The sequence below is a fragment of the Gymnoscopelus braueri genome, assembly GCF_963280865.1.
Source record: "Gymnoscopelus braueri genome assembly, chromosome: 21".
NCBI classification, from domain to species: Eukaryota; Metazoa; Chordata; class Actinopteri; order Myctophiformes; family Myctophidae; genus Gymnoscopelus; species Gymnoscopelus braueri.
In genome coordinates, this window is record NC_137623.1 from 40367700 (window position 1) to 40394540 (window position 26841).

The 26841-nt window shown below is 39.6% G+C and overlaps 1 protein-coding gene across 1 annotated transcript; it reads left to right on the plus strand.

Annotated features, from left to right (window-relative positions):
* Positions 1-4226: 4226 nt before the first annotated feature.
* On the plus strand, positions 4227-7505 carry LOC308077003 (GTPase IMAP family member 7-like; the record flags this gene model as incomplete). The annotated part of the gene is made up of 3 exons (XM_080417532.1): positions 4227-4232; positions 5964-6042; positions 6607-7505. The coding sequence occupies 3 exons, from the start codon at positions 4227-4229 to the stop codon at positions 7503-7505; spliced, it is 984 nt and encodes a 327-aa protein (XP_080273658.1).
* Positions 7506-26841: the final 19336 nt, after the last annotated feature.

Consider the following 26841-nt stretch of genomic DNA (forward strand, 5'->3'; position numbering starts at 1 on the left):
TTTTATGTTCTACTCCTAGTGTTGGTGTCAATATAAAAAAAAAAATGGTTTATTGGGTGGGGGGGGGGCATACATTTTCCTCCAGTTACTGGGGGGGGGGGGGGGGGGGAGTACATATAATACCCCCCCCCCCCCTCAATTACAGTACATTTAGGGCCCAATACAGCATATTTGAATACATTTAGGAGTAAATGACAGATTTTTTTGATATATATATATATATATATATATATATATATATACACACACACATATAATATCCATATTTATATTATTTATATAAATTATACACATTTCTACAATCTCATCTATATGAACTCTTCTTTCTTTTCACTTCCGAGCATCATTTGCTTCCACGCATTTCACTCGTTTCCATTTCCTATCCACTCATCTGCACTACCATCATTTGCTCACATTTACATACATTCCCAAACTATGTTATAACTACCAATGCCAACCACATCAATCACCTACATAGCAGAAATCACACGCATCACACAGACCAACAATCCACCACATGCCATAATATGGCCTGCCCTCACAAACCCGCATCCCACACACATCCAGCGACTGCCAACTCTCTGTTCACCATGACAGTATGTCATTCATTCTTGTTTCTAAAATAGCCGATCTACATGCTCACAGCGCATTGCATCGTGGAGTAGAAGTTTAAACTATCAAAGAATGGAAAGTAAAAGTACCTCAAACTTGTACTTAAGCACATTACTTGCGTAAATGTACTTACTTTACTTTCCACCACTTTATTCATTTACTTTCATGTGCTGGTTAGCCCACGTCAGAGCCGTCGAAAGATAGAGTTATCACAATCTTTGATTTAGCCGTGACACAATCACACTGATATCACTGACCTACACAGTCCCAACACATAGTGTAATCATGTTCTTCTTGTTCTTGTTATCTCTGAGCACACTGAAATAAATTCCAAATCAACTGTAGGTTGATTAAACAGTTGAATACACGTCTATATGGGAGTGTCGCAGTGTTGATTTTGTCGACTAAAACTAAGACGAAAAATGTTCACAAATATACAAATAAAAACGAAATAACAACTAAGGTATGATGACTAAAACTATGACTAAATATACTGACAATTTTGTCAACAAATAAAAACTAGACTAAAATGTTAGGGAGGGACTAGTGGAAAGAGATCCAGTAGAACTAAGACAAGTCATCATGGGTGCGCACAGATGTCACAGACCAAAAATTTCGGTGGCATCACAGCCCGCCAAAATTACATTTTAGACGACTAAAATCTTGTGATATTTAGTCAACTAAAACTAGACTAAAAGTAAAACATTTCAGGTGACTAAAATATGACAAAAACTGAGCAGAACTTTATTCAAAAGACAAAAAAAAACTTACGACTAAAACGAAATCAAAATTTGCAGTCAAAATCAACACTGGAGCGTCGTAATTCTCTTTTTCAGTGGCTCTGGGCCCAGGCTAATGACCCCCCGGCTGAAGATGAGGGCTCCTCCTCAGCGTGTGCATGTATGTGCACACTTCACTCTCCCTCTCTCTTATCGAACGTGCCAAATTAGGCGATGCCGTGTAATTGCGTCGCCTAATTTGAAATGCAGCCAGTTACAAAGTGGGCTCGATTCTCATGCATTGTATGAAGGCCCTGGCTCAGTGGTTCTCAAACATGTTTGGCTCAGGTCACCCCTGTAAACAACTTTTTCGTCCACCCCTGAATTACATTGTTACTTTACAGCACCTTACATGTATGTCATATCACGGTACGTAAATATATAAATTTTTCCCCTTAAGCTACAGTAGCCTAAGTAACAAGGACAACTTCAGAGAATGTCCGTTTCCATTATAATAGGACAGATTGAAAATAACTTTCTACTTAACGTTTAACCCCAGCATCCCCATTCCGAGGGGAAACATTCTACAACGATCTACAAGCTCACAACGCGTCACAACGTGACACGTTGTGACGCTTTAATAGCTTTAATAGCATTAATAGCATAAATATTCAGTGTTTCCCTCCACCTGATCATCAGAGAGTCAGAGCTCCTGGCAGCTGAAAGCGTGCACTTAGCCTGAACTCCTGCGACTTGTGACTTCTTTCATGAGTTTTACAGCAGTCTACGTGAAGTGTCTTCACAGCTTCACAGCCTAGTGTGCTAGGCCGTTTCAATCTATCAAACCTGACATGCTTTCACTGGGAATGAAATCGACCTCTTTAATAATGTCATGACCAACATGCACAGCTTTGGCTTCTGAAGGATATAGGTGCTGCTTTTAGGAGACACCCTTCAGTTGATACTGCCCTGCACACAGTATGTTGAAAGATGACACACACATATATATATATATTTGTCTCCGCGAGGCCGAAAGGCATGGCGAGAGTGTATGTTTTACCCCCTGTCCGTCAGTCCGTCCGTCCGTCCGTCCGTGTGTCTGTCTGTGAACAGCTAATCTCCGGCACCGTTAGCCCGGCCGCTGCGAAACTGTGCACACACACTCCCTGGATGCCAAAGCCTAACCTCTGCCCCGAACTTTTCAGATTGGCCTGTTATAGTGCCACCAGGAGGCCGATTTGTGCAAAACACATTTTTGGATATCATTCCTACAGATTTTGTCCAAACCTCACGCAAATCGGTACACAGTATCTATATAGTCATGTGATCAACACGCATCTGTCCGATTTTCTATATTCTATCCTGATTGGCTAAGATTGGCTTCCAAAGTTTGCAGGATTGGTTCGTTTTGAACAAAATGCCGCAAATCATCAACGCAGCGTGCGATTGCCGTGAAATCTTGCGCGCACCTTCCCACTAGGCCGAGGAAGAAATGCCACCCTTTTCACATTGGCCTGTTATAGCGCCACCAGCAGGTCTAATTTAGCAAACACATTTTTGGAACAAAATGCCTCAAATCATGAATGCAGTGTCCGATTGAAAGGCCTAAGAAGAAATGGCACCCTTTTCACATTGGCCTATTATAGCTTCACCAGGAGGCCACAATAACGTACCTGACCTGGCGGAGACCTGTGCTCCGAGGAGCACTTTTTCAAGTTTTTTATATCTGCTGTCGGGCAGAAACCAGCTATGTCCAAAATATTAACTTTTCAAAAGAAAAAAAAAACATGTTTTAGAAATAACAGAATACTGCCTCATCAAAGTTGGTATGGTGACTTTATACATTGTAAGATACTTGAATGTGTCCTTATATAATCATCACTTTACCCAAATACAGCTCAAGTGTAGTTAGGAGGCTTTTGACCATTAATGTGGAGATTCTAATCATTCTAATCAAAGATGGAAAAAACAGCTATCTCCAAAGTTTGAGGATCCAATGGAGTTAGGAGGTTTAGGACTGAACATGGTCAGTTTCTCTGAGTCGGGTCAAAAGAGGTCCGAACCGACGGAACCACGTTATCCGACAACAATTTGTCGGCGGCACACTCTTTCCAACGCTTTCCAATTACTGCAAGGGAGCTCCTGAAATCTGATAACAAACTTTTAAACTACTGATGCCATTGTAAATATGAACTGATTCAATACTGAAAGGCTGCATGGCCCCTTTCTCACCTAAAATATAATCATAAACAGTTTTTTTGTTGCCTGGAACAAGGGTCTTTCAATTCCTGACCCACCTAACACCCATGTAAGTTGTCAACAGCAGATGATACTTAAATTCTACAAGTTGGCCTATTGATTCTGTCATCTATCTTATGTCTATGGTTGTGTGTCTACAAAGCACCAACCCATATACCACCATAATAATCAAGTGATTTATTCTCTTCCTGGGGAATCAGACATAATTCCCAAAGAAATTGGTTTCAAAAGTTACAGTCCATGCCAATGTTGTGTATGAATTTGTTTTAAAATACAAAATGACAGTCCTTGTTCGTCAGGGCTGGTATGGCCGACTCCAGAGGATTAAGACTCACGAAGAAGAACTTTTGCTCTTAGATCCTCCAAGAACCTGAGAGACAAAGAGACCTTAGGAAGGTCCAATAGAATCCTATTTGTTGAGATCTGAAATGGAACAGAATTTGACTCCTGGTAAATTTCACCATGAATCTTAAAAGTGTGTGTATACATATATATATATATATATATATATATATATATATATATATATATATATATATATATATGTATATGTGTATGTATGTATGTATGTATGTATGTATGTTTGTATATATATATATATATATATATATATATTAATTCCAAATAAATGGAACTATGAAGGTACAGTAGTTAACTCCTGAACCTTGATTAGCTCAATCCTTGATTGATTCTTACTTTGCTGTTGTCTTCCTTCTCTCAGTGATGCAAATGTAACTTTGCTTAATCAGATCACATGTAGCCTGAGGCTACGAGCTCAATCCATGGTCTTGAAGGGCGGACCCAAACACAGCCGCCTGGATTTGTGCGTGGCTTCCTATTGATTCACCAATCTATGTCCCCGCCTCCCCTCCCCTCCCCCCCTCGGCCTGTGCACGGAACACGCTGACGTCACCAAATTTAGAGCGACGCCCCTCTGCACTCTGATTGGTAGGGAGATAACAAGGTCCAAGACCATCGTTCGTGCATCGCTCCCCCAGGCTTTTCTTTTTTGTAACAAAAAAAAATGCATGGGTTTCCGAGGCTAGATCACATGTAACTAACGGCCTCTCTTTATGTAAACAATAGAGATCGATCTCTGACTTCCCCCATTGAAGGAATTGCACACTGAAAATATATAAAATGACAGGGAGTCACCAGAGATGTGTCAGTGAGCTGGTCCTTGTTGATGAACCTTCATAGCCTGTCTTTATACTTCCTCTGTCTCTCCAGACCTTCATCAGGATTTCAACATTGAAACAGGTAAGATACTGACACCTCTTTTAGTGACATGTAGATGGGAAAGTGTGACCTAACCGGTGACACTTCCTATGAATCCTGTCTATAATACCTTATACAGTAAACATACTTTAAAATGCATTATAATCTGCTTATAACACTGTATGAGAACTCATAAATATGCATAATGTTTTATAGGAATAATCATAGCACATTATAAATAATTGAATATAGACTTTTTCAAGTATCACATTTACTGGTCACTTATAGACACGAAAAATCAGCATCCTACAGACTGGGGACAAATGTAGACATGGGTGTGTGTCCCCTTTGAGGTTGAATCACCTGTGTGGTACAAATTGTTACATTTGACTTACCTTACGGTCTTATAGAAATCATGATGAGATCACAAATATATAGATGCAGATTCTAGATGCATGGTACTCAATTGACCCAAATTTTCCTTCTTTTCCATCTACTAAAGATCAGACTGACACTGATTTGTTGCAGTTAGTTAATCAAGTATCATGTATTCATGATGAGAATGTCAAACTGGGGGGACTCTACTTTGACAAAGCAGGAACTGTGCAATTGTAGTTTGTCTATGATTGACATTGACAACGAACGTATGGCAGTGTTGATTTTATGAGAAAGTTCTGTTCTGTTCTGTTCTGTAAGTTCTGTTACAAAAACTTACATGAACAGCATTCAGAAATTAATGAACATTATGCTTCATTACCACACAAATAATCCAAATTAATAGCTAGCTTTAGATTCCATAACCTAACTCAATTCAATATAGTATCAAATACTGTACAATAAATAGAATGTTAAATCCACAGGCATAATTGAGAAATGTCGAACAGGAAAAACGTATATATCAAATAAAATTAAAATAAGGGTTTGCAATATCAGTGACTAATGTCAACAGTAATATAATTTCCTAGAGGCATGAAGTTGCGTGATGTATAGTTATCCTAAACTCAGTTCAAGTATTGTCCATTTAAGACACACAACACAAGATACTATTTGTTTCCACACAAACCAATCAGAAGCATGGTGCTGTCTTAATGAAGCCTACATGTGAGAGTTACCATTACTCAATAACTTACTTATTACACTTATTTCCACTGATAGGTTCTCCCTGCAATCAACCCACAGTTAAAGAACCACCACAACGATCAGGAGGGCCGTCTAATCATTTTCCAGTCTTCAGGTGAGTGATGGAATCTCAGTCAAGTTACGTATACCCTGCCTACTTCATCATGCATGTCAAATGTCCTGCAATAGTTGTCTGTCGAGGCTAACATGAACAAAATTGGCAATACGCTAAATAACACAATGTATTGTTACGGAAAAAGGTCTACAGGCCGATCTGTTAATCGTGTTTTTATTTGGAATATTTGTGACTTTTAAGAAGTACCACTCTTAAAAAACGACTCCCCTGTTTACAGTATATTACAGCCCATTTGATTACATGATAAAAAACTGTTGCTGATTGAGTTTAGAACATCATCTGTCTCATGTGAATATCTGAATATCGTTATAATGATACCCCCCTCCTCTTACAGAGTAACAAAGACACAAGACTAAAATGAGTTCAAGTGGTACGTACTCCCTCAAACACACACACACACACACACACACACACACACACACACACACACACACACACACACACACACACACACACACACACACACACACACACACACACACACACACAGTAAGAATGTTTATCATCATTAATCATATCCCTTTTTTTTTCATATCATTGAAGGAATTCGGATGGTGATGGTTGGAAAGACTGGAGCTGGAAAGAGCGCTGTTGGAAACACCATCCTGGGTTTTAATGCATTTGAATCTTCATCCACGCCTGTATCTGTGACAATTGACTGTAAGAAGGTCAGAGGTGTAGTGGATGGTAGAAATGTATTTGTTGTTGACTCGCCAGGATTGTTTGACACCAGACATGGTGAAAACGCCATCATTAAGGAGATCAAACAGTGTATATGTTTTGCTGCTCCTGGTCCCCATGTGTTCCTGGTTGTGATCAGACTGGGAAAATTCACAGTTGAGGAGCAGACATCGGTGAAAATTATTCAGGCGGTATTTGGTGAAGGGTCAAACAAACACACCATGATTCTCTTCACTGGTGGTGACCTGCTTCAAGGTGTACCAGTTGAAGACTTTTTGGAAAAGAGTCCAAAACTACAAGAACTGATCAAAAAATGTGACGGTCGCTATCATGTCTTCAACAACGAGACCAAGGATCCCTCTCAGGTCACTGAGCTGCTGGAGAAAATCCAGTCGATGGTGAAGACTAATGGAGGAAACCACTACACCACTGAGATGCTCCAAGAAGCAGAGAGAGCAATAGAGAAAAGGAAACAAAGGATTCTTAAAGAGAATGAAGAGAAGAGATATAGAGAGATGGAAAGACTGAAGAGAAAATATGGACTGGCAACTCTGAAACCAGCAGAGACAAAGTTGAATACAGAACATCAACAACAAGCAAGAGACGAGGCTGAAACAGATAACGGCTTCCTTTCAAACGTGATAGAGGCCGTAGTGAAATCAGCAAGGAGTATTAAAGATATTGTTGTGGAGAAAGTTGGGGAGAAAGGTCTAGATTTAGGAAAACAATTTGTAAACAACGATCTTTGCAGTATCCAATGAATGACAAAGGTTCAGTTAGATAGAGACACACGGCCGGAAGCGGAAGGCTACAAATTCACGCCCACTTTTGAGACAGCGCCGCTACTCGAGGTCCTTTAGAACGATGAACTGCACCTGCCAATGCATTCCCTATGAGAGGATATGAGAGTTAGCCTACTTTTAAAAATATCCTGCATTAACTGAAGATGATATTGATTTAAATAAAAATATGTTTCCAAATGTATGGAGTGTCTTTGTCAACATATCTTCTTGTTTTCTTAATAGTTGATGTGTTTCACATTTAATTTGCCACTTTAACGAGTTACCCATAATGTTAACACAGCAGAGGCGAGACGGCAGACAGACAAGTTGTCGCATTTCAGTGACATCACTGTCTTTACGAGCGCCGAGCGGCGACCAGTGGCGTACCTACTGTAGAGGCAGGACAGGCGGTCGCCTGCCCAACTAAGATCTCGCCTCCCCTAAAAAAAAACGAATAACCCGAAAAGGTGTTATGTCCTCAAAGTCACGCACCCAACAAGCTTTGAACTGAGCAGATTGGACCTTCTGTTCCAGAGATAATGACCAAAACATCTTGAAAACGGCTGCTTTCGCCAGTTTTCTGGGTATTGAAAACCTCAAGGGATGCTACTGACCACAGTTCACCTTGAGGTCCTGCTTACCGTTGGGCCTATGTCTGGATCACCAGGCTCACTAGCTGTTCAGTGCTGATACTAAGGCCCTTCAAATCATCCTCAATGCCAGTGGTTCTCAACCTGTGGGTCGGGACCTCCAGAGCGGTCCACACATGATTTGGTGGGATCCCCAGATGACAGTAAAGTGACAATTTAAGGATTTTTAATACCAAAAAATAAAGAAAAAAAGGAAAGGAAATACATAGGCCAAATTGTCAAATAATATAAGAAAGAGGCAAAAATTGTGAAAATAGCTGATCTACAAGCTCACAACCCCTCGCAATGCGTAAGCTTGTAGATTGGCTATTTTCACAATATTTACCTGAGGAACCTAGTCAAACTAAATGTAATGCCTCAACTCCTACAAAAGTGCTTGTCAGGGTGGGCAGTTCAAATATGATTATTTTGGGGGGTTGTGGCCTGAAAAGGTTGAGAACCACTGCTCAATGCCATGTCTGATGTCCTGGGAGCTTGTCGTGTCTGAGCACACTTACATACAATATAATCACACAGATATTCTCTCAAGTTTTCCTCGTGACATCCTGTATCTCTGGGGGAAAGATTTACATATTTCCGTACTATAATATGACATAAATGTAAGGTATTATAAAGTAACAATGTCAGTCAGGGGTGGCGTGGATGAAAAAGTTATTTACAGGAGTGCCCTGAGCCAAGAAAGTTTGAGAACCCCGGCTCTATACGGTAGGTCACACAGGTTCAAGGGCTGAGTGGGGACAGGAAAACATTCCTCCACTCATATTTGGTGTTTTGCCATCTACAGATCTGGTCAATATAAATGACCATTGACCAGATCTGTTGAGGGCGCAGTGGAGTAAATAAAATAATTTCCGTCTGGCGGACATATTTTATTTTCTGCCCCTAAAGTGTATTACACATAGAGGTTACACATAGACGTTTCCCACCACGGTGAATAGTCTTTCTAGTTTCGGTCCATGGGAATAGCACCGCTCCTAACAGAGCGCGTTAGAGAGAACTCGTTAGCGCTCTGGACCAGAGCTAGGTCCCCCCCGTGTGAGCTCTGAAATGTCTCCTGCTGAGGTAATACAGAAAGTGCGTTGAGGCGGAGGGTATATATACAGTATATTGCATTTTGAGCTTTGTGCAATGCCACTTGTCAACCAGTATTGGTCCTAACCGAACACAGGATATACATTTCAGCATACTCTGCCATATAGACTGGAATAAAATAACATTTCATTCACTAAAATAAGTTATGGAGTGCAGCTTTACATTCAGGCTTTACAAGGAATGGTAGAGGATATGTAATGAGATAGGCCTATGTAGGAAGTGAACAGGGTTTGGGGTTTTTATGTCCTGTCTGACTGCTGATGCTTTTCAGTTGCTCATTGTAATGTAGACGCTGCCATACCCCAACATACCTCTAGGAGGCAGCAAAGTCTGTAAGTTTCAACCAGTTTCCACCTTTTCTTCTTTCTCCACCTGACAAAAAAGGTTGAAAGAATAAAAGTGTTTCCACTCGCACACATACGTTATACGTTATGAAGGGGCGTGTCTGATAAAGTGAATATCGAATATCTAAATACTAAATCAAGCAACTTAAAAACTGTCTGGGGGGCAGACAAAAGCCTGAGTAGATGATACAATGACCCAAAAAAAATTGAAAGTGAAATATCCCTTTAAGTGAAGAAAAATAAAGAAAAAATAAAGAAACAATAGCAAAAAGAGTAGTTTAACACTATTAGGATAATAAAAATAAAAATAGATTAGTGTATGTACAATGTACATACAGTAAAGCTTGGCATATTATAAACACCATCAGCATTTATCAGTAGCTGCCACGGTAGGCCTACCTTATATAAACAACATCACAGCACCAGTGCTTATCTAAAAGCATAGCCTGATCAAATAATGCCACGGTTTCTGTGATTTTAACACACATTTGGGTTTACAGACCCAAGGAAGTTGGCAACATTTGCAGCAATCTTATCAGGAGCAAAAATGAGGACGTTTTTTTTTTGCACTCAGTTGTATTTAAGCATAGATAAATATTTACTGTGCAACTTCCTGTCTCTACTCTGTCTATATTTAGAGTCATTATTATACACATTACTCTCCTGAATAAACCACAGACCATTTAAGGCAAGACACCATCACTCCTCAGTCCTCATACTTGCTGGTGCAACCAACATCATCACGTTTTTGTTCTAGAACAAAATGGCAGAAATGTTCATTTCCAACGACTCAACTTCATCAAGCTCACCCTCCAGCCAAGTGGAATTTACCTCAAGCCCAGCCAATCTGACCGCAGCGGTTCTTTTAGGCCTTTGTTTTGTCTTGGGCACTCTTGGGAATGTGACTGTGCTGGTGCTTTTGTTACGCAAACTGGAGCAAAACAACTTTACTCATCTCTTGATGCTGAACTTAGTTTGTTGTGACCTGCTGTGTCTGATCATCCTGCCTGTGTGGATTGTTGACACGCTAAGACAATGGGACCTAAGCTACGGGCTTTGCAAGTTCATTACGTTTGTGACCTTTTGCAGTCACTATGCCAACCTTTACATTATAACACTGATGAGCATCCAGCGCTTTATGAAAGTATTTCATCATCACAGGTGGGCACAAATGGGTCAAATGGGTGAGAGAGCTCTGGTGGTGGGACTGTGGGGGGTGTCTTGCTTCATGACATGGCCATCAGTTGCCTCGTTTGGCAGGATGAAGGATGGACACTTTGACTGCAGCAGACCACCACAGATGGAGGGGAAAACTCTGGCTGCCACAGTGCTTGATCTATCGTTTGGTTTCGTCGTGCCTTTCTCTGTCATGACATCTTTCTACATCTGCCTTTACCGGAAGGTGAAAGAGAGAGCTCTGTCCAGCTGCAAACGAACGAGCCAGCTGATCTCAAGGATCATCATAACCTTTGTAGTTTTTTGGGTTCCGATCCACATTGTCGGTATCGTGGGATTAGTGGGAGCTTTACTTCGTACATCGCAACCCGATGTGGCATCTGAACTGGAATGCTTCACCGATAAGTTTGAAGTGAAAATGGTTTATATTTTTCCCTTGTTCAGGTTAGTCATAGACCCATTTCTCTATGCCTTTTCTTTTTGGAAAATTTGGCCAAGGAACAGAGAGAATGAAGATGTTGCTCTGCGGGCTAACAATGTGTGACATTTTTGTTGAAAGCTGGGTCAAATAGTATAGCCTATACAATAAGTGTTAATAGTCATTGTTTGAAATTGCAAGGGGTTCTACATGTTTGTAGAGATTATGTACAGTAAGGTGTCAATAAAAGAAACTTATTATAAGTATTGCCAATGATCGTCTACATTCATTGTGCAGAAAACCAAGAATGGTGTATTACACTCAGGTATATTGATATGACATACAGCCAGGCAGATTTGATGTTGCCAATTTTATTGTTTCACAATTCTTCAATAGACCAGATATGGTTATTTACAGAACATACATGCTTGCTGCCTTCCATTGTGGTATACTGTATCTATATGTTGTAAGATATACAGAAGGCCTACTTAACTGTCTGCAGGGGAGTAGTGGAGGGGGAGCGGCGCTCCACCACTTCTAAAATTAGGATTTGAACCCCACTTGAACGACAGCATCCATATTCTGGGGTGAACATTAGCCCAAAATAGCCGCCGCGATGCGTTGTGAGCTTGTAGATCCGCAATTTTTTGGCCAAAAGATTTGGTGTAGTAGAGGGAAACAGGTGTTAGCTATAGATGCGACCCCACTTCTAAAAGTAGCACTACTGACTGCCTATTTAACATTTGATTGTCTTATGGGCCATTCATAAGAGTACTTTTACTTTTGGTACTTTAAAGTATATTTTGATGCACACTTTCACTCAAATAAAATGTTGAACACAGGACTTGTAAAAGTATGTCTACATTTTAGTATTGCTACTTTAATGCAAATCATCACCTATGCCAGTGGTTCCCAAACTGGGGGTCGGGACCCCCAAATTATTTTGGGGGGGTCCCCAGATGATTAGCTTAATGTGCAACATTGTTTTCTCACTCAAAAGTAAAGAAACCAACATACAGTATAAGTGTGTACAGGGTATCTACACATTTCTAAAGACCTTTACATACAGTATAAGTGTATGCAGGGTATCTACTGTACATATTTCTAAGACCTTTTTAATACCAAATTGGCAAATATTACGTAAGAAAGAGGCACGCATTGTGAAAATAGCCGATCTACAAGCTCACAACACCTCGCATACTGACTATTTATCTGTGGAACAGAGTCAAACTCAATGTAATGCCTATAATTCCAAGTGCTTGTCAGGGTAGGGTTTGGGGGGGTCGTGGCCTGAAAAGTTTGGGAACCCTTGACCTATGCCCTTCCTAAAAAGCTCTGCATATACGCATGATAGTACCAGTCACCCTTCTGTCTGATTTTCGACAACACCCCTGGATCTCTGTATATCCTTTCAACAAAAATGTCATCACGTGCACTCACTACAAAATCACACCACTCCAAGCCTGAAGTGAGAAGCTGTCCTTGAACCTGCCAGTAGTATGCATGCTGTTTCTCCAAGACACGGGAGCCGTCCGTCATGCTCATGTATTTACAGTCCACAAAGCTTGGAACGTTGGGGCACTTGAACTCAACCAGTCCAAAAGGTGGGCGCTCGAGAGGGTCGAACACCTTGCCGTCGGGGGAGGACGCAAGCCAGGGAACATCGGGGTGTATCACCAGGCCACAGGGGTAATAGTTGACGTTCTTCAACTTGGCATAGTCGATCGCTGCCTCCATCTCCATCTCCAGGCCCCTCTTCATGTCAGCTGTTTGCACGGTGCCTTTAAGAATTCTCTGAGCCAAATGCGTTGCTGAAGTCAGCCCCCGAACATGGCACGCCTCTCGGAACCTGGAGGTAGTGGTGCAACAGTTAATTGAACTAAGGCCACGTTTAGACGACAACTATATCTCTATAGAGAAAACGGCAAAGTCCTGTTGCGTTCTCACTTTTTATTCTGCGTTTAGACGGAGGCACAACGGTGATTGAAAACGCTGTAGTGTGCATGCCAGGTGGCTAGGTGGCGGTGACGCACAGTACTGTTTAGGTTTAAAGTGCACATGTAGCCTAGTCACTTCTTTTGGGCTTGTTTTCATAGAAGCTCAATTTTGCTAACACACACACACACACACACACACACACACACACACACACACACACACACACACACACACACACACACACACACACACAAATCAAATTATATTACAATGTGCCTCTTGAATATACTATTGAAAAAGAAATCAGTATAGTAATTGCTAAGAAATTATTATAATAGTTGCAGCCATACCTGGACGAGGTCAGTCTTGGCTTGCGAAGCGATTCCCACTCAGAACTCCCACTCTGCTCTGTCGTTGCTGCTTCAATTTTCTGTGCTGTATCAAATGTGACTTGAAGAGACTTGATGTGAAGCTCATCATGTTCACTGAGGACAAACTCGCAGCCTTGCAGGGTCTGGTCAAGTCTGTAATCGTCCAGGGGGAGTGGGGGGAATGTTAGAGCATCTTCATGATGCACGATGTGGCGTGCTTGAACTGGGGGCTGTTGGTAAGACAGGATACTTCCAGCCTGAACAGGTCCAAAGCGGGAGTCAACCAAGGGTTGATCTGCAGACATTCTAATGGTGCAGACTAATGGCCTGGACAGGGGGGGTCAAAATTGTTGTAAGCCTCTTCAACCTTGAGCACAGAGAGGTCAGGGACAGGTCCAACAAGTGCCTTGTAGAGTGTGCTTCTGTAACACAGATGAGTGATGCTAGCTAGTTGGTTTACTCCACATTTTCTATACTTAAGAATTTAACATAATACAATTTGAAAATCTAATTTACTAATTGATGTTGAATATAATTTTGTTTTAATCTCTACATTATTGTGAATAACTGGTGTGTATTGTTCAATATTACAAGACTAATCTTTTCAGTGTTTATCCTCGAAAGACTAAAACAGTACTCCATATTTACATACCTAATTCCTCCTTCTGATGTTCCTGTCTTCCTGGAGTTCCTGTTTGTGGTCTTCCTGGTCTGTGTCGGCTTGGAGATGGACATTTGGCCTACTGGACCAGCTGGGTTTCAGCCCCTATGAGTTAATTCAGCAGTGCTAGGTCTATGCAAAATTATGACATGATAAAAAACATTTGATGTACCATCTGGAACTGACCATGGTTCTTGGTTTATGCCACTGTTGCTCCGTTTATGCCACTGTTGCTCCGTTTCAGTGTAGCTGTGTACAGGGGGGGGACAACTTTGGTACCCGTCTCAGAATATTGAGCTGACTGCAGGAGTAGTGTAACAATGTGTTTGCAAAATGCTGTGCCAGCAACACATGAACAATGATGCTCAGTCATAATGACTGACTTTGAATGTTTCAGGACAACCTAAAAAGAACATAACACAGGGGGGAAAATGTTATTAGAAAGAATAGATTGAATTTGATCGTTTCACAAATATTTTAGGCAACATGAGACAAACCTCCATTATGCTATTAATAACACTGCTTTGATACTTACCAGCAATAATGATTAAGCAGGTAGACCATGAACAGAGAACACAGACGTGAACAGGCTTTTGAACAGAGAACAAGTTCATGAACATGAGCAATCAACAGAACTGGACCATGAACGGGCCATAAACAGAAAACTAGGCCATGAACAGGCCATAAGAGTCAAGTCAATAACGTGACTGACAAGAGCACCCACAGGGCTCCAGAGTGCACCCATCTGGGAAGCATGTGCACCCCAATAAACTATGTTTAGTGCATCTAAATGTTGTAATTGGTCGCGCCAGTGCACCTTACATTTAGCAGGTCTGTCTATCGGTGCGTATGTATAGGTGCACCTACATTATATGCTGGTGCATTACATGAAAAAGTTAGGCGCACAGTGCAACCAACTAAAACGTTTAGTACTCTGGAGCCCTGAACATACACCATCACCAGGCTGGTGCCTTGCGTGGTTTCCTTCTGCTGTCGGTATGTGAATGGTTGAATGTAATGCACATCTTAAAGTGCTTTGGATAAAGGCGCTATATAAATGCGCCAATTACCATTTATATATATTGTTTTATTATGTAGCATACATTTTATAATGGAAGTCAACGGGCTCTGATCTGGCTGGAACCTTGCCCAAATTTGGACTCATACGTCATAGATACATTATAGTAAACTGACGTCAGAAATGACTGACGTCAATGGCTGGTCACATGAACTATGAGATTCAAATTGGAGCCACGCCATTCCCATGTGGATCCCGAGATTGTAGTTTCCCCCCTTTTTTTTAACGATAGTTTTCTTCTTTGAGATCTCTTGACTTTAATTTACCCTGTTGGAGAGTGGGTTGCCTTTACAAATGGTATGAATGAATCTTGAAACTGATGCACTTAGATAATCCTACAACATTTGAGATTGAGAAGTAGTTCTTTGTGTTGCACCATTTTTTTCTAATCTTGGAAAGTCTGCAGGCTATATTTGTAATCAGATTACATCTGTGAAATGTCTTATGTGTGATGCAACCCAATTTGAAAATGGGTTTCATTAATATCCCAAAATTCAAAAATTGTTGTATTAGTTTCTGGTTTAGCTTCTATCAGTTGTGTGGTTTATCGTTTTATCTAGGAGAAGGCTACAGTAAATGGCTGAACACCTAAAAGACACAATATAGTAGATTAAAAACAACCCATAACCTAGATAAGATAAGATCAGATCACCTTTATTGTCCTGAAGGAACTTTGACACACAGTGTCTACTGTATCGAACATACAACATTCCATATGATACACTTCATACAGGACAAATAATAGTAAAATACAAAATAAAAATAAATAAAAACATTTAAAAACATTATGTCAATGCAGATGTTGCTCATAACACATAATCTACTTTTCATTAAGCACTGTAATGGACAGGGGGACAAATAAACATTTCTATCTATTGCGCTGCACTGTGGGATTGTCTACCAAGTGTCTACCATGAGGACAGCTGGTAGTCAGAGACTGGGTGCAGGTCATGGTTAGCCTGGGACCAGACGAATCTGCCAGTGCCAATCTGCCAGTGGGTCTGCCACCGCTCCGTTGTGAATCCATTTCCTGCTCCCGAAGTCTGGGGTGACCAATCAGGGCCCAGTATTCAAAATATGGGAGACTGTAATTGGTAGTTGGTTGTAGGGTCTAACCAATTGCGTCCAGAGCTATTCTTTTGATCGCGCCCCCCTTGGGGGAAAAAAACGTCCTCATAGAAGCACCAGACTCATATCCACGCAGTGATATAGTCTGGCCACGCGAGGCTAGGTCATGGTTGGAGTCAGAAGCAACTCTAATGATGTTTGTTTTATCATTTGCCTGAAGTGAGGGGATTTTCATGGCTGTCTGTGTAAAGAGATGTATCTGGTACATTGAGATGCTCTACCTAATGACACTACAGCCCTGTAGAAGAGGAGCCGTACCCAAACACAGGAAGTGGAGCTGTTGCTGGACATTATAGCAGACATGTCAAATGGGTGCATGGAGGTTACTGGGACAAACGAGATACAGTCATTTGACAGTTGACAACCTTACACAAAATACTTTCTTGAGATTAGCTAAATGTGCTCCTTACCTCATGTGGCAAAAAACAAGAACCAAATATTATAGTGTTTGGAGATATGGTTTGACCCATGTCTGCCTATTACAATATATTCACACACAAGCACACACAAATGCACACACTCACACACCAACTTCAACTGAAACTAAGATGTACATAAAGTTACATAACTCAAAGAAAAATATTATTACAAACTTATGAAACAAACAATGCATGAGTGGAGTTTGATGGAAGTAAAGGGGTCCCAACGTCACTAATAGAAAAATAAACACATTGTATTTACAGACAATCAGACATCCAATTCCAACTCTAGAGGACCACGATATAATCGGTTGGTAACTACTGCTGAATGTGATGGATACGCGAGTTGACAGACAATTTTAATGAACAGATGATTTGATGTTCATTTTATTGTTTTGTGATTTTCATATAAGATATAATAAAATGAAGATCCAACAGGGATTGGTAATAAATCTGTGCTTGTACACGACCCAGTGGTTCTAATTATTTGTCATATACAGTATTCAAAGAACTCCATAAAACTCCCAAACACAATACAAAGAAGTTCATGCTCTTTAGATTAGTATGTACATACTGTACAGTTTCACATCTCTGCATTCTTAATAGCCTAATATTGGCCCCCCTTTTACTATAACAGCATTGGTATTCAAAACATACCAGATTCTGTGCGTTATGTTTCAAGTGCCTAGATTGACTGTTAGATTAACTCTTTGACACTGAACACTCTTTCTTTGATTTGTTTACTGTGTCTGGGTTGTCACAGGTGGCCATTATTAGATGAACCACTCTTTCTTTGATTCGTTGATGGTGTCTGGGTTGTCGGTGCCGATGATGGCCGTATTGGCAGACTCTTCGCGTGAGTCCATGCTGCCCTTGGTCTCGTTGGTGTGGTAGGTGCCTTTGTGACGGAACATGTAGCGAATCAGGAACACCAGAGTGCACAAGATGGTGAAAATCACCACCGCGATAATGCCTGCAGAGGAAAGAGACAGCAACCAAATATAACTAAACAAAAGGGTGAAAGAAAATGTTTAATGTCTGTTTTCAACAACCTGTAACCAAAACCAATCCAGTCTGGTTTCTGAGCTTGCCACATCAGCGGCAGATTCGGAGAATGGTGCATTGCAATCCTCCTTGACCTTAGCGTTGCATGCAATACAATTGATAATGCCTTCCACATTAAAAAACAAAAACCCTGTACCTCCAACAATTGCAGAGTTCCTGTTGACGCCATCAGGAATCACCTTTTCCTCATTGAAGGGGAACACTTTATCTGAATGAGAGAGAGAGAGAGAGAGAGAGAGAGAGAGAGAGAGAGAGAGAGAGAGAGAGAGAAATGATTACGTTTTTGGTCAAAATAACATACTCGGTCATAGCTCAGGAACAAAGAGACAAAACAATAAACTTGTTGCAGGCCACCCAGGTTAATTAATTAATTAATTAATTAATGTTTTATTAAGTATGTAGCCTAATACTGTTCCACTCCTAGTTGTTAACATTGGCAGGGCTGGACCCATTATGGTATAAACAATGAGAGGCAGTAGTTGTTATCAAGAGTAACAACTTGTATTAATGTGTATAGCTTTGGCATTAACCACATGAACATTCTGGGCATGTCAAAATAGGCGAACATTCGGCACAAATAGTACATCTATAAGTTCACAATGCGTCACACTGGAATAGCCTACAAAAAGTCACATGCCAGCAGAGAGTGTTCTTCTGGGTTTTGTTTTTCAGACAAATAAACAGTAGCCTAACATAAGTAAGTAACATAAGTAAATTAAAGGACAACTTATTTTTTTTTACAATCAAGGTTTATGTTTTAGATTGTAATTAAAGTAAATAAAAGATGAGTGTTACATTTTATTTATTTACTGCTTTCTATATTTTTAGCAATTTTCGCAATCTTTTTTTACAGTGGGCGGGGGCATTCTGTCCGGTGGCTAAATATGTATTTTTTTACACAATAACCCGGCGTTTTCTTTATTATTATTTACAGTAGCTCTTCTAGACCCCAATAACTCACATCTGGCCATCAAAGACCACAGGACCTTTTTTATTGTATAAAAAAGGCATATTTAGCCACCGGACAGAATGCTAAAACTATAGAAAGCAGTAAATGAAAAGAAAATAACAATCTTTTATTTACTTTAATTACAAGCTAAAATATAAACCTTGGTTGTAAAAAAAACTAAGTTGTCCTTTAAGACTTGAGACTTTTTAAGTCTAAATAAGACATATTTTTAAATATAGACAGTACAGTATGAAAACTGCTCTTCAACTTGTCTTACACTCGTCTACACGGAACTGAGACTGAGGTGTGAATTTACAACTTCAAGTGCAGGTGGGTGGCCAATAAACTATACAACAGACCCAATGTTGAAACAGTGCAACAGCCTATTAAAATGCTATAAAAATGAAAAAGAAACCTTATGTTAAGTCAAAAGAAAATCATGAAGGGGTGAACAAAAAGCAACGTGTTATTGTCAACCCTGAGCAGCATAGAATAGAGGGTGCAAGGGTTCAAGTGGTTAACCATAATATAACCATATATACATTGTATAGATTAAATAATGAAATAGTGAAAGATTGTGAAAATAGCAGATATATAAGCTCACAATGTGTCACGTTGCAACACAATGTGAGCTTATAGATCAGCTTTTTTTTCGCATTTTTTTAGTTGTATGACATGCCCAAAATAGGAAGGCCAGGATGTGTCTAAATTGAAAGTAAAACAATAGTAAGCTCCTTGTATGGGAATTGATTATGTAAGGGCCTCTACCTCCAGGTAGACAAACAGCAATTCTGCATTTGTTACATTCTATAAACCTTTTATGACATGCCCAAAATAGGAAGGCCAGGATGAAAGTGTCTAAACTGAAAGTAAAACAATAGTAAGCTACTTTTATGGAAGTTGATTATGTAAGGGCCTCTACCTCCAGGTAGACAAACAGCAATTCCTGTAATTTGGTCACACCCTTCGCTGCTCACTTGCTCAGTATGACGCAACATGATGCAATACCTGCAACACATGATGTGTCTGGGTAGCTCAGTCGGTTGAGCTAAATGTGTTAAATACTTCCTCGGAAGACAGACAATTAAAATGAATGAGCACAAGAACATACACAATTAAAACATAGCAGCATAAAATAAAATAAAAATTAGAGCGGAAAGGGCAATGCAAATGAGAAAATAATGAGAACAATATAAACAAACAAAAAAACTATAAAAACCTAAAAGGCAATCAAACTGTTGAAATGGCTAAAGCAAAATGTAAATACATGAGCCTATAGTACATGGGCCTTAACAAGAGATAAGACCCACACAATTGGGGTTTGAGCATTTGAGCAAAAAGCTATTTTACTCCCTGCTCCGGCTGACACTAGGTTCAAAGAACCACTATTGTTTAGACCTGGTCTCTTCACTCCAGAAGAGGTAGACACGACGGTGTCGCGCGCCTAAATAGCAGACCTACAAGCTGACAACGCGTCGTGGATGCGACGCATTGTGAGCTTGTAGGCCTGCTATTTTTTTTAAAACATAATAAATTAAAAAATAGCATACTGGATTAAATGTATATAATATAACAATACATTCCAGGTCCAGTGTCTTCAACGTTTTTCAGGTCAAGGACCCCTTAGCTGAGAGATAGATCAAGCAGGGACCCCCAGTAGGCTACATAGGCTTGTATAAAACACTGTTGCAGATTAATCTTTCTTTCGTTTAGGCTGTTTTTGTAACCTCAAGAGGACACATATGGAACCAAATGGACCCCGACGTGAAATAGGGCGCTAAATTTGCCATTATAAACGTCAGAAAAATCAGCATTCATTTTATGTTCTACTCCTAGTGTTGGTGTCAATATAAAAAAAATCACACCCTGTGTGAAGTGGGCGGTGTCTTGCTAGCTAATCACAATACTGAATGGAGTCGATCAATCATGTACAAAGGATAAATACATTTATTGAAACACTCTTTATGATGGACAAAACACTAACTTGAAAAAAACCAAATTTTGGTTTTTTTCAAGTTATGGTTGCTTATATAGGGCTATGCACATGTGTCATGTGACACTGGCCAATCACAGTCCTGAATAGGCTGTGATTGGCCAATCACAGCGCAGGATAATTCTACTAATTTCCTGGGCCCAGATCACAGCGCAGGAAAATGTACATTTTTCCAAATCTCACTTATAGGGGCGGTTTCACCGCCCAAAAATATGGTTTATTGGGTGGGGGGGGCATACATTTCCCTCCAGTCACTCGGGGGGGGGGGGCAGAGTATATGTATATATATATATATATATATATATACAGTATATATACACACAGATAATATCCATATTTACATTATTTATATAAATTATACACACATATAATATCCATATTTATATTATTTATATAAATTATACACATTTCTACAATCTCATCTATATGAACTCTTCTTTCTTTTCACTTGCGAGCATCATTTGCTTCCAAGCATTTCACTCGTTTCCATTTCCTATCCACTCATCTGCACTACCATCATTTGCTCACATTTACATACATTCCCAAACTATGTTATAACTACCAATGCCAACCACATCAATCACCTACATAGCAGAAATCACACGCATCACACAGACCAACAATCCACCACATGCCATAATATGGCCTGCCCTCACAAACCCGCATCCCACACACATCCAGCGACCGCCAACTCTCTGTTCACCATGACACTACGTCATTCATTCTTGTTTCTAAAATAGCCGATCTAGATGCTCACAGCGCATTGCATCGTGGAGTAGAAGTTTAAACTATCAAAGAATGTAAAGTAAAAGTTTGATTGATTGATTGACATTTTTATTAGGCAAAAGAATGTAAAACAACACAGTTACATTTATAATGCTTTTGTCTAAAAGGTCCGGCCAAAAAAGTCCTTGCGGACTTGTTTCCGTTGGGGTCCTTGAGTTAATTTCATAGTCAAACTTGTACTTAAGCACATTACTTGCGTAAATGTACTTACTTTACTTTCCACCACTTTATTCATTTACTCTCATGTGCTGGTTAGCCCACGTCAGAGCCGTCGAAAGATAGAGTTATCACAATCTTTGATTTAGCCGTGACACAATCACACTGATATCACTGACCTACACAGTCCCAACACATAGTGTAATCATGTTCTTCTTGTTCTTGTTATCTCTGAGCACACTGAAAGAAATTCCAAATCAACTGTATTGGATTTTGATTTTGTACTTAAGCAAAAGTAGCAATACCACAATGTAGAAATACTCTGTGACAGGTAAAAGTCCTAAATTAAAAACTTGAGTAAAATGACAAAAGTATAAGATATTTCAAAATACAAGATGTTTATTTTGTTTTTTATAACGGATCTATGCGCTAAGTTTGACTATTTTCAAACAGCTAAAGTATAGAATAATAGGGGCTTTGAATTACCCAATAGTGGGTAGTTATTCAAACCTGAATGATTATGGATAATGTAATTGATTATGGTGAGTATTTCAAGACTTGAAAGAGATCGCATTAATATTTTTCCCTCCACCTGATCATCAGAGAGTCAGAGCTCCTGGCAGCTGAAAGCGTGCCAGGAGTTAGCCTGAACACTTAGCCTGAACTTAGCCTGCACTTAGCCTGAACTCCTGCGACTTGTGACTTCTTTCATGAGTTTTACAGCAGTCTACGTGAAGTGTCTTCACAGCTTCACAGCCTAGTGTGCTAGGCCGTTTCAATCTATGAAACCTGACATACTTTCACTGGGAATGAAATCGAGTCCTTCAACCTCTTTAATAATGTCATGACCAACATGCACAGCTTTGGCTTCTGGAGGAAATAAGTGCTGCTTTTAGGAGACACCCTTCAGTTGATACTGCCCTGCACACAGTATGTTGAAAGATGACACACACATATATGTATATATTTGTCTCCGCCAGGCCGAAAGGCATGGCGAGAGAGTATGTTTTACCCCCTGTCCGTCCGTCCGTCCGTCCGTCCGTCCGTCCGTCCGTCCGTCCGCCCGTCCGTCCGTGTGTCCGTCCGTGTGTCTGTCTGTGAACAGCTAATCTCCGGCACTGTTAGCCCGGTCGCTGCGAAACTGTGCACACACACTCCCTGGATGCCAAAGCCTAACCTCTGCCCCGAACTTTTCAGATTGGCCTGTTATAGCGCCACCAGGAGGCCGATTTATGCAAAAAACATTTTTGGATATCACTCTTACAGATTTTGTCCAAACCTCACGCAAATCGGTACACAGTATCTATATAGTCATGTGATCAACACGGATCTGTCCGATTTTCTATATTCTATCCTGATTGGCTAAGATCGTTTTGAACAAAATGCCTCAAATCATCAACGCAGCGTGCGATTGCCGTGAAATTTTGCGCGCACCTTCCCACTAGGCCGAAGAAGAAATGCCACCCTTTTCACATTGGCCTGTTATAGCTCCACCACCAGGTCTAATTTAGCAAAACACACAAAACACAGTCGGGTCGAAAGAGGTCCGACCCGACGGAACCACGTTATCCGACAACAATTTGTCGGCGGCATACTCTTTCCAACGCTTTCCAATTACTGCAAGGGAGATCCTGAATTCTGATAACAAACTTTTAAACTACTGATGCCATTGTAAATATGAACTGATCCAATACTGAACAGCTGCATGGCCCTTTCCTCACCTAAAATATAATCATAAACAGTTTTTTTGTTGCCTGGAACAAGGGTCTTTCAATTCCTGACCCACCTAACACCCATGTTGAGTTGTCAACAGCAGATGATACTTAAATTCTACAAGTTGGCCTATTGATTCTGTCATCTATGTTATGTCTATGGTTTTGTGTCTACAAAGCACCAACCCATATACTACCATAATAATCAAGTGATTTATTCTCTTCCTGGGGAATCAGACATAATTCCCAAAGAAATTGGTTTCAAAAGTTACAGTCCATGCCAATGTTGTGTATGAATTTGTTTTAAAATACAAAATGATTGTCAGGGCAGGTATGGCCGACTCCAGAGGATTAAGACTCATGAAGAAGAACTTTTGCTCTTAGATCCTCCACAAGAACCTGAGAGACAAAGAGACCTTAGGAAGGTCCAATAGAATCATATTTGTTGAGATCTGAAATGGAACGGAATTTGACTCATGTGTGTGTATATATATATATATATATATATATATATACATATATATATATATATATATATATATATATATATACAAATAAATGGAAACTATGAAGGTACAGTAGTTACCTCCTGAACCTTGATTAGCTCAATCCTTTATTGATTCTTACTTTGCTGTTGTCTTCCTTCTCTCAGTGATGCAAATGTAACTTTGCTTAATCAGGTCACATGTAACTAGCGGCCTCTCTTCATGTTAACAATAGAGATTGATCTCTGACTTCCCCCATTGAAGGAATTGCACACTGAAAATATATAAAATGACAGGGAGACACCAGAGATGTGTCAGTGAGCTGGTCCTTGTTGATGAACCTTCATAGCCTGTCTCCAGACCTTCATCAGGATTTCAACATTGAAACAGGTAAGATACTGAAACCTCTTTTAGTGACATGTAGATGGGAAAGTGTGACCTAACCGGTGACACTTCCTATGAATCCTGTCTATAATACCTTATACAGTAAACATACTTTAAAATGCATTATAATATGCTTTTAACACTGTATGAGAACTCATAAATATGCATAATGTTTTATAAGAATAATCATAGCACATTATAAATAATTGAATATAGACTTTTTCAAGTATCACATTTACTGGTCACTTATAGACACGAAAAATCAGCATCCTACAGACTGGGGACAAATGTAGACATGTGTCCCCCTTTGAAGTTGAATCACCTGTGTGGTACAAATTGTTACATTTGACTTACCTTACGGTCTTATAGAAATCATGATGAGATCACAAATATATAGAAGCAGATTCTAGATGCATGGTACTCAATTGACCCACATTTTCCTTCTTTTCCATCTACTAAAGATCAGACTGACACTGATTTGTTGCAGTTAGTTAATCAAGTATCATGTATTCATGATGAGAATGTCAAACTGGGGGGACTCTACTTTGACAAAAAAGGAACTCTGCAATTGTAGTTTGTCTATGATTGCCATTGACAACCAATGTATGGCAGTGTTGATTTTATGAGAAAATCTATTGGGCAACAAAGTTCTAATTAAACAAGCTGTTACAAAAACTTACATGAACAGCATTCAGAAATTAATGAACATTATGCTTCATTACCACACAAATAATCCAAATTAATAGCTAGCTTTAGATTCCATGACCTAACTCAATTCAATATAGTATAAAATACTGTACAATAAATAGAATGTTAAATCCACAGGCATAATTGAGAAATGTCAAACAGGAAAAACGTATATATCAAATTAAAATAAAATAAGGGTTTGCAATATCAGTGACATAATGTCAACAGTAATGTAATTTCCTAGAGGCATGAAGTTGCGTGATGTATAGTTATCCTAAACTCAGTTCAAGTATTGTCCATTTAAGACACACAGTAACTAAATACAAGATACTATTTGTTTCCACACAAACCAATCAGAAGCATGGTGCTGTCTTAATGAAGCCTACATGTGAGAGTTGTTACTATTACTCAATAACTTACTTACTGTATTACACTTATTTCCACTGATAGGTTCTCCCTGCAATCAACCCACAGTTAAAGAACCACCACAACGATCAGGAGGGCCGTCTAATCATTTTCCAGTCTTCAGGTGAGTGATGGAATCTCAGTCAAGTTACTTATACCCTGCTTACTTCATCATGCATGTCAAATGTCCTGCAATAGTTGTCTGTCGAGGCTAACATGAACAAAATTGCCAATACGCTAATAAACACAATTTATTGTTACGGAAAAAGGTCTACAGGCCGATCTGTTAATCGTGTTTTTATTTGGAATATTTGTGACTTTTAAGAAGTACCACTCTTAAAAAACGACTCCCCTGTTTACAGTATATTACAGCCCATTTGATTACTTGATGAAAAACTGTTGCTGATTGAGTTTAGAACATCATCTGTCTCATGTGAATATCTGAATATCGTTATAATGATACCCCCCTCCTCTTACAGAGTAACAAAGACACAAGACTAAAATGAGTTCAAGTGGTACGTACTCCCTCAAACACACACACACACACACACACACACACACACACACACACACACACACACACACACACACACACACACACACACACACACACACACACACACACACACACACACACACACACAGTAAGAATGTTTATTATCCATAATCCATATCCTTTTTTTTTTCATATCATTGAAGGAATTCGGATGGTGATAGTTGGAAAGACTGGAGCTGGAAAGAGCGCCGTTGGAAACACCATCCTGGGTTTTAATGCATTTGAATCTTCATACATGCCTGAATCTGTGACAATAGACTGTAAGAAGGTCAGAGGTGTAGTGGATGGTAGAAATGTATCTGTTGTTGACACGCCAGGATTGTTTGACACCAGACGTGATGAAAACGCCATCATTAAGGAGATCAAACAGTGTATACGTTCTGCTGTTCCTGATCCCCATGTGTTCAATGTGCCAATGCATTCCCTATGAGAGGATATGAGAGTTAGCCTACTTTTAAAATGATCCTGCATTAACTGAAGACGATATTGATTTAAATAAAAATATGTTTCCAAATGTATGGAGTGTCTTTGTCAACATATCTTCTTGTTTTCTTAATAGTTGATGTGTTTCACATTTAATTTGCCACTTTAACGAGTTACCCATAATGTTAACACAGCAGAGGCGAGACGGCAGACAGACAAGTTGTCGCATTTGTGGCGGAGTATATGTATATATATATATATATATATATATATATATATATATATATATATATATATATATATATATATATATATATATATATATATACAGTATATATACACACAGATAATATCCATATTTACATTATTTATATAAATTATACACACATATAATATCCATATTTATATTATTTATATAAATTATACACATTTCTACAAT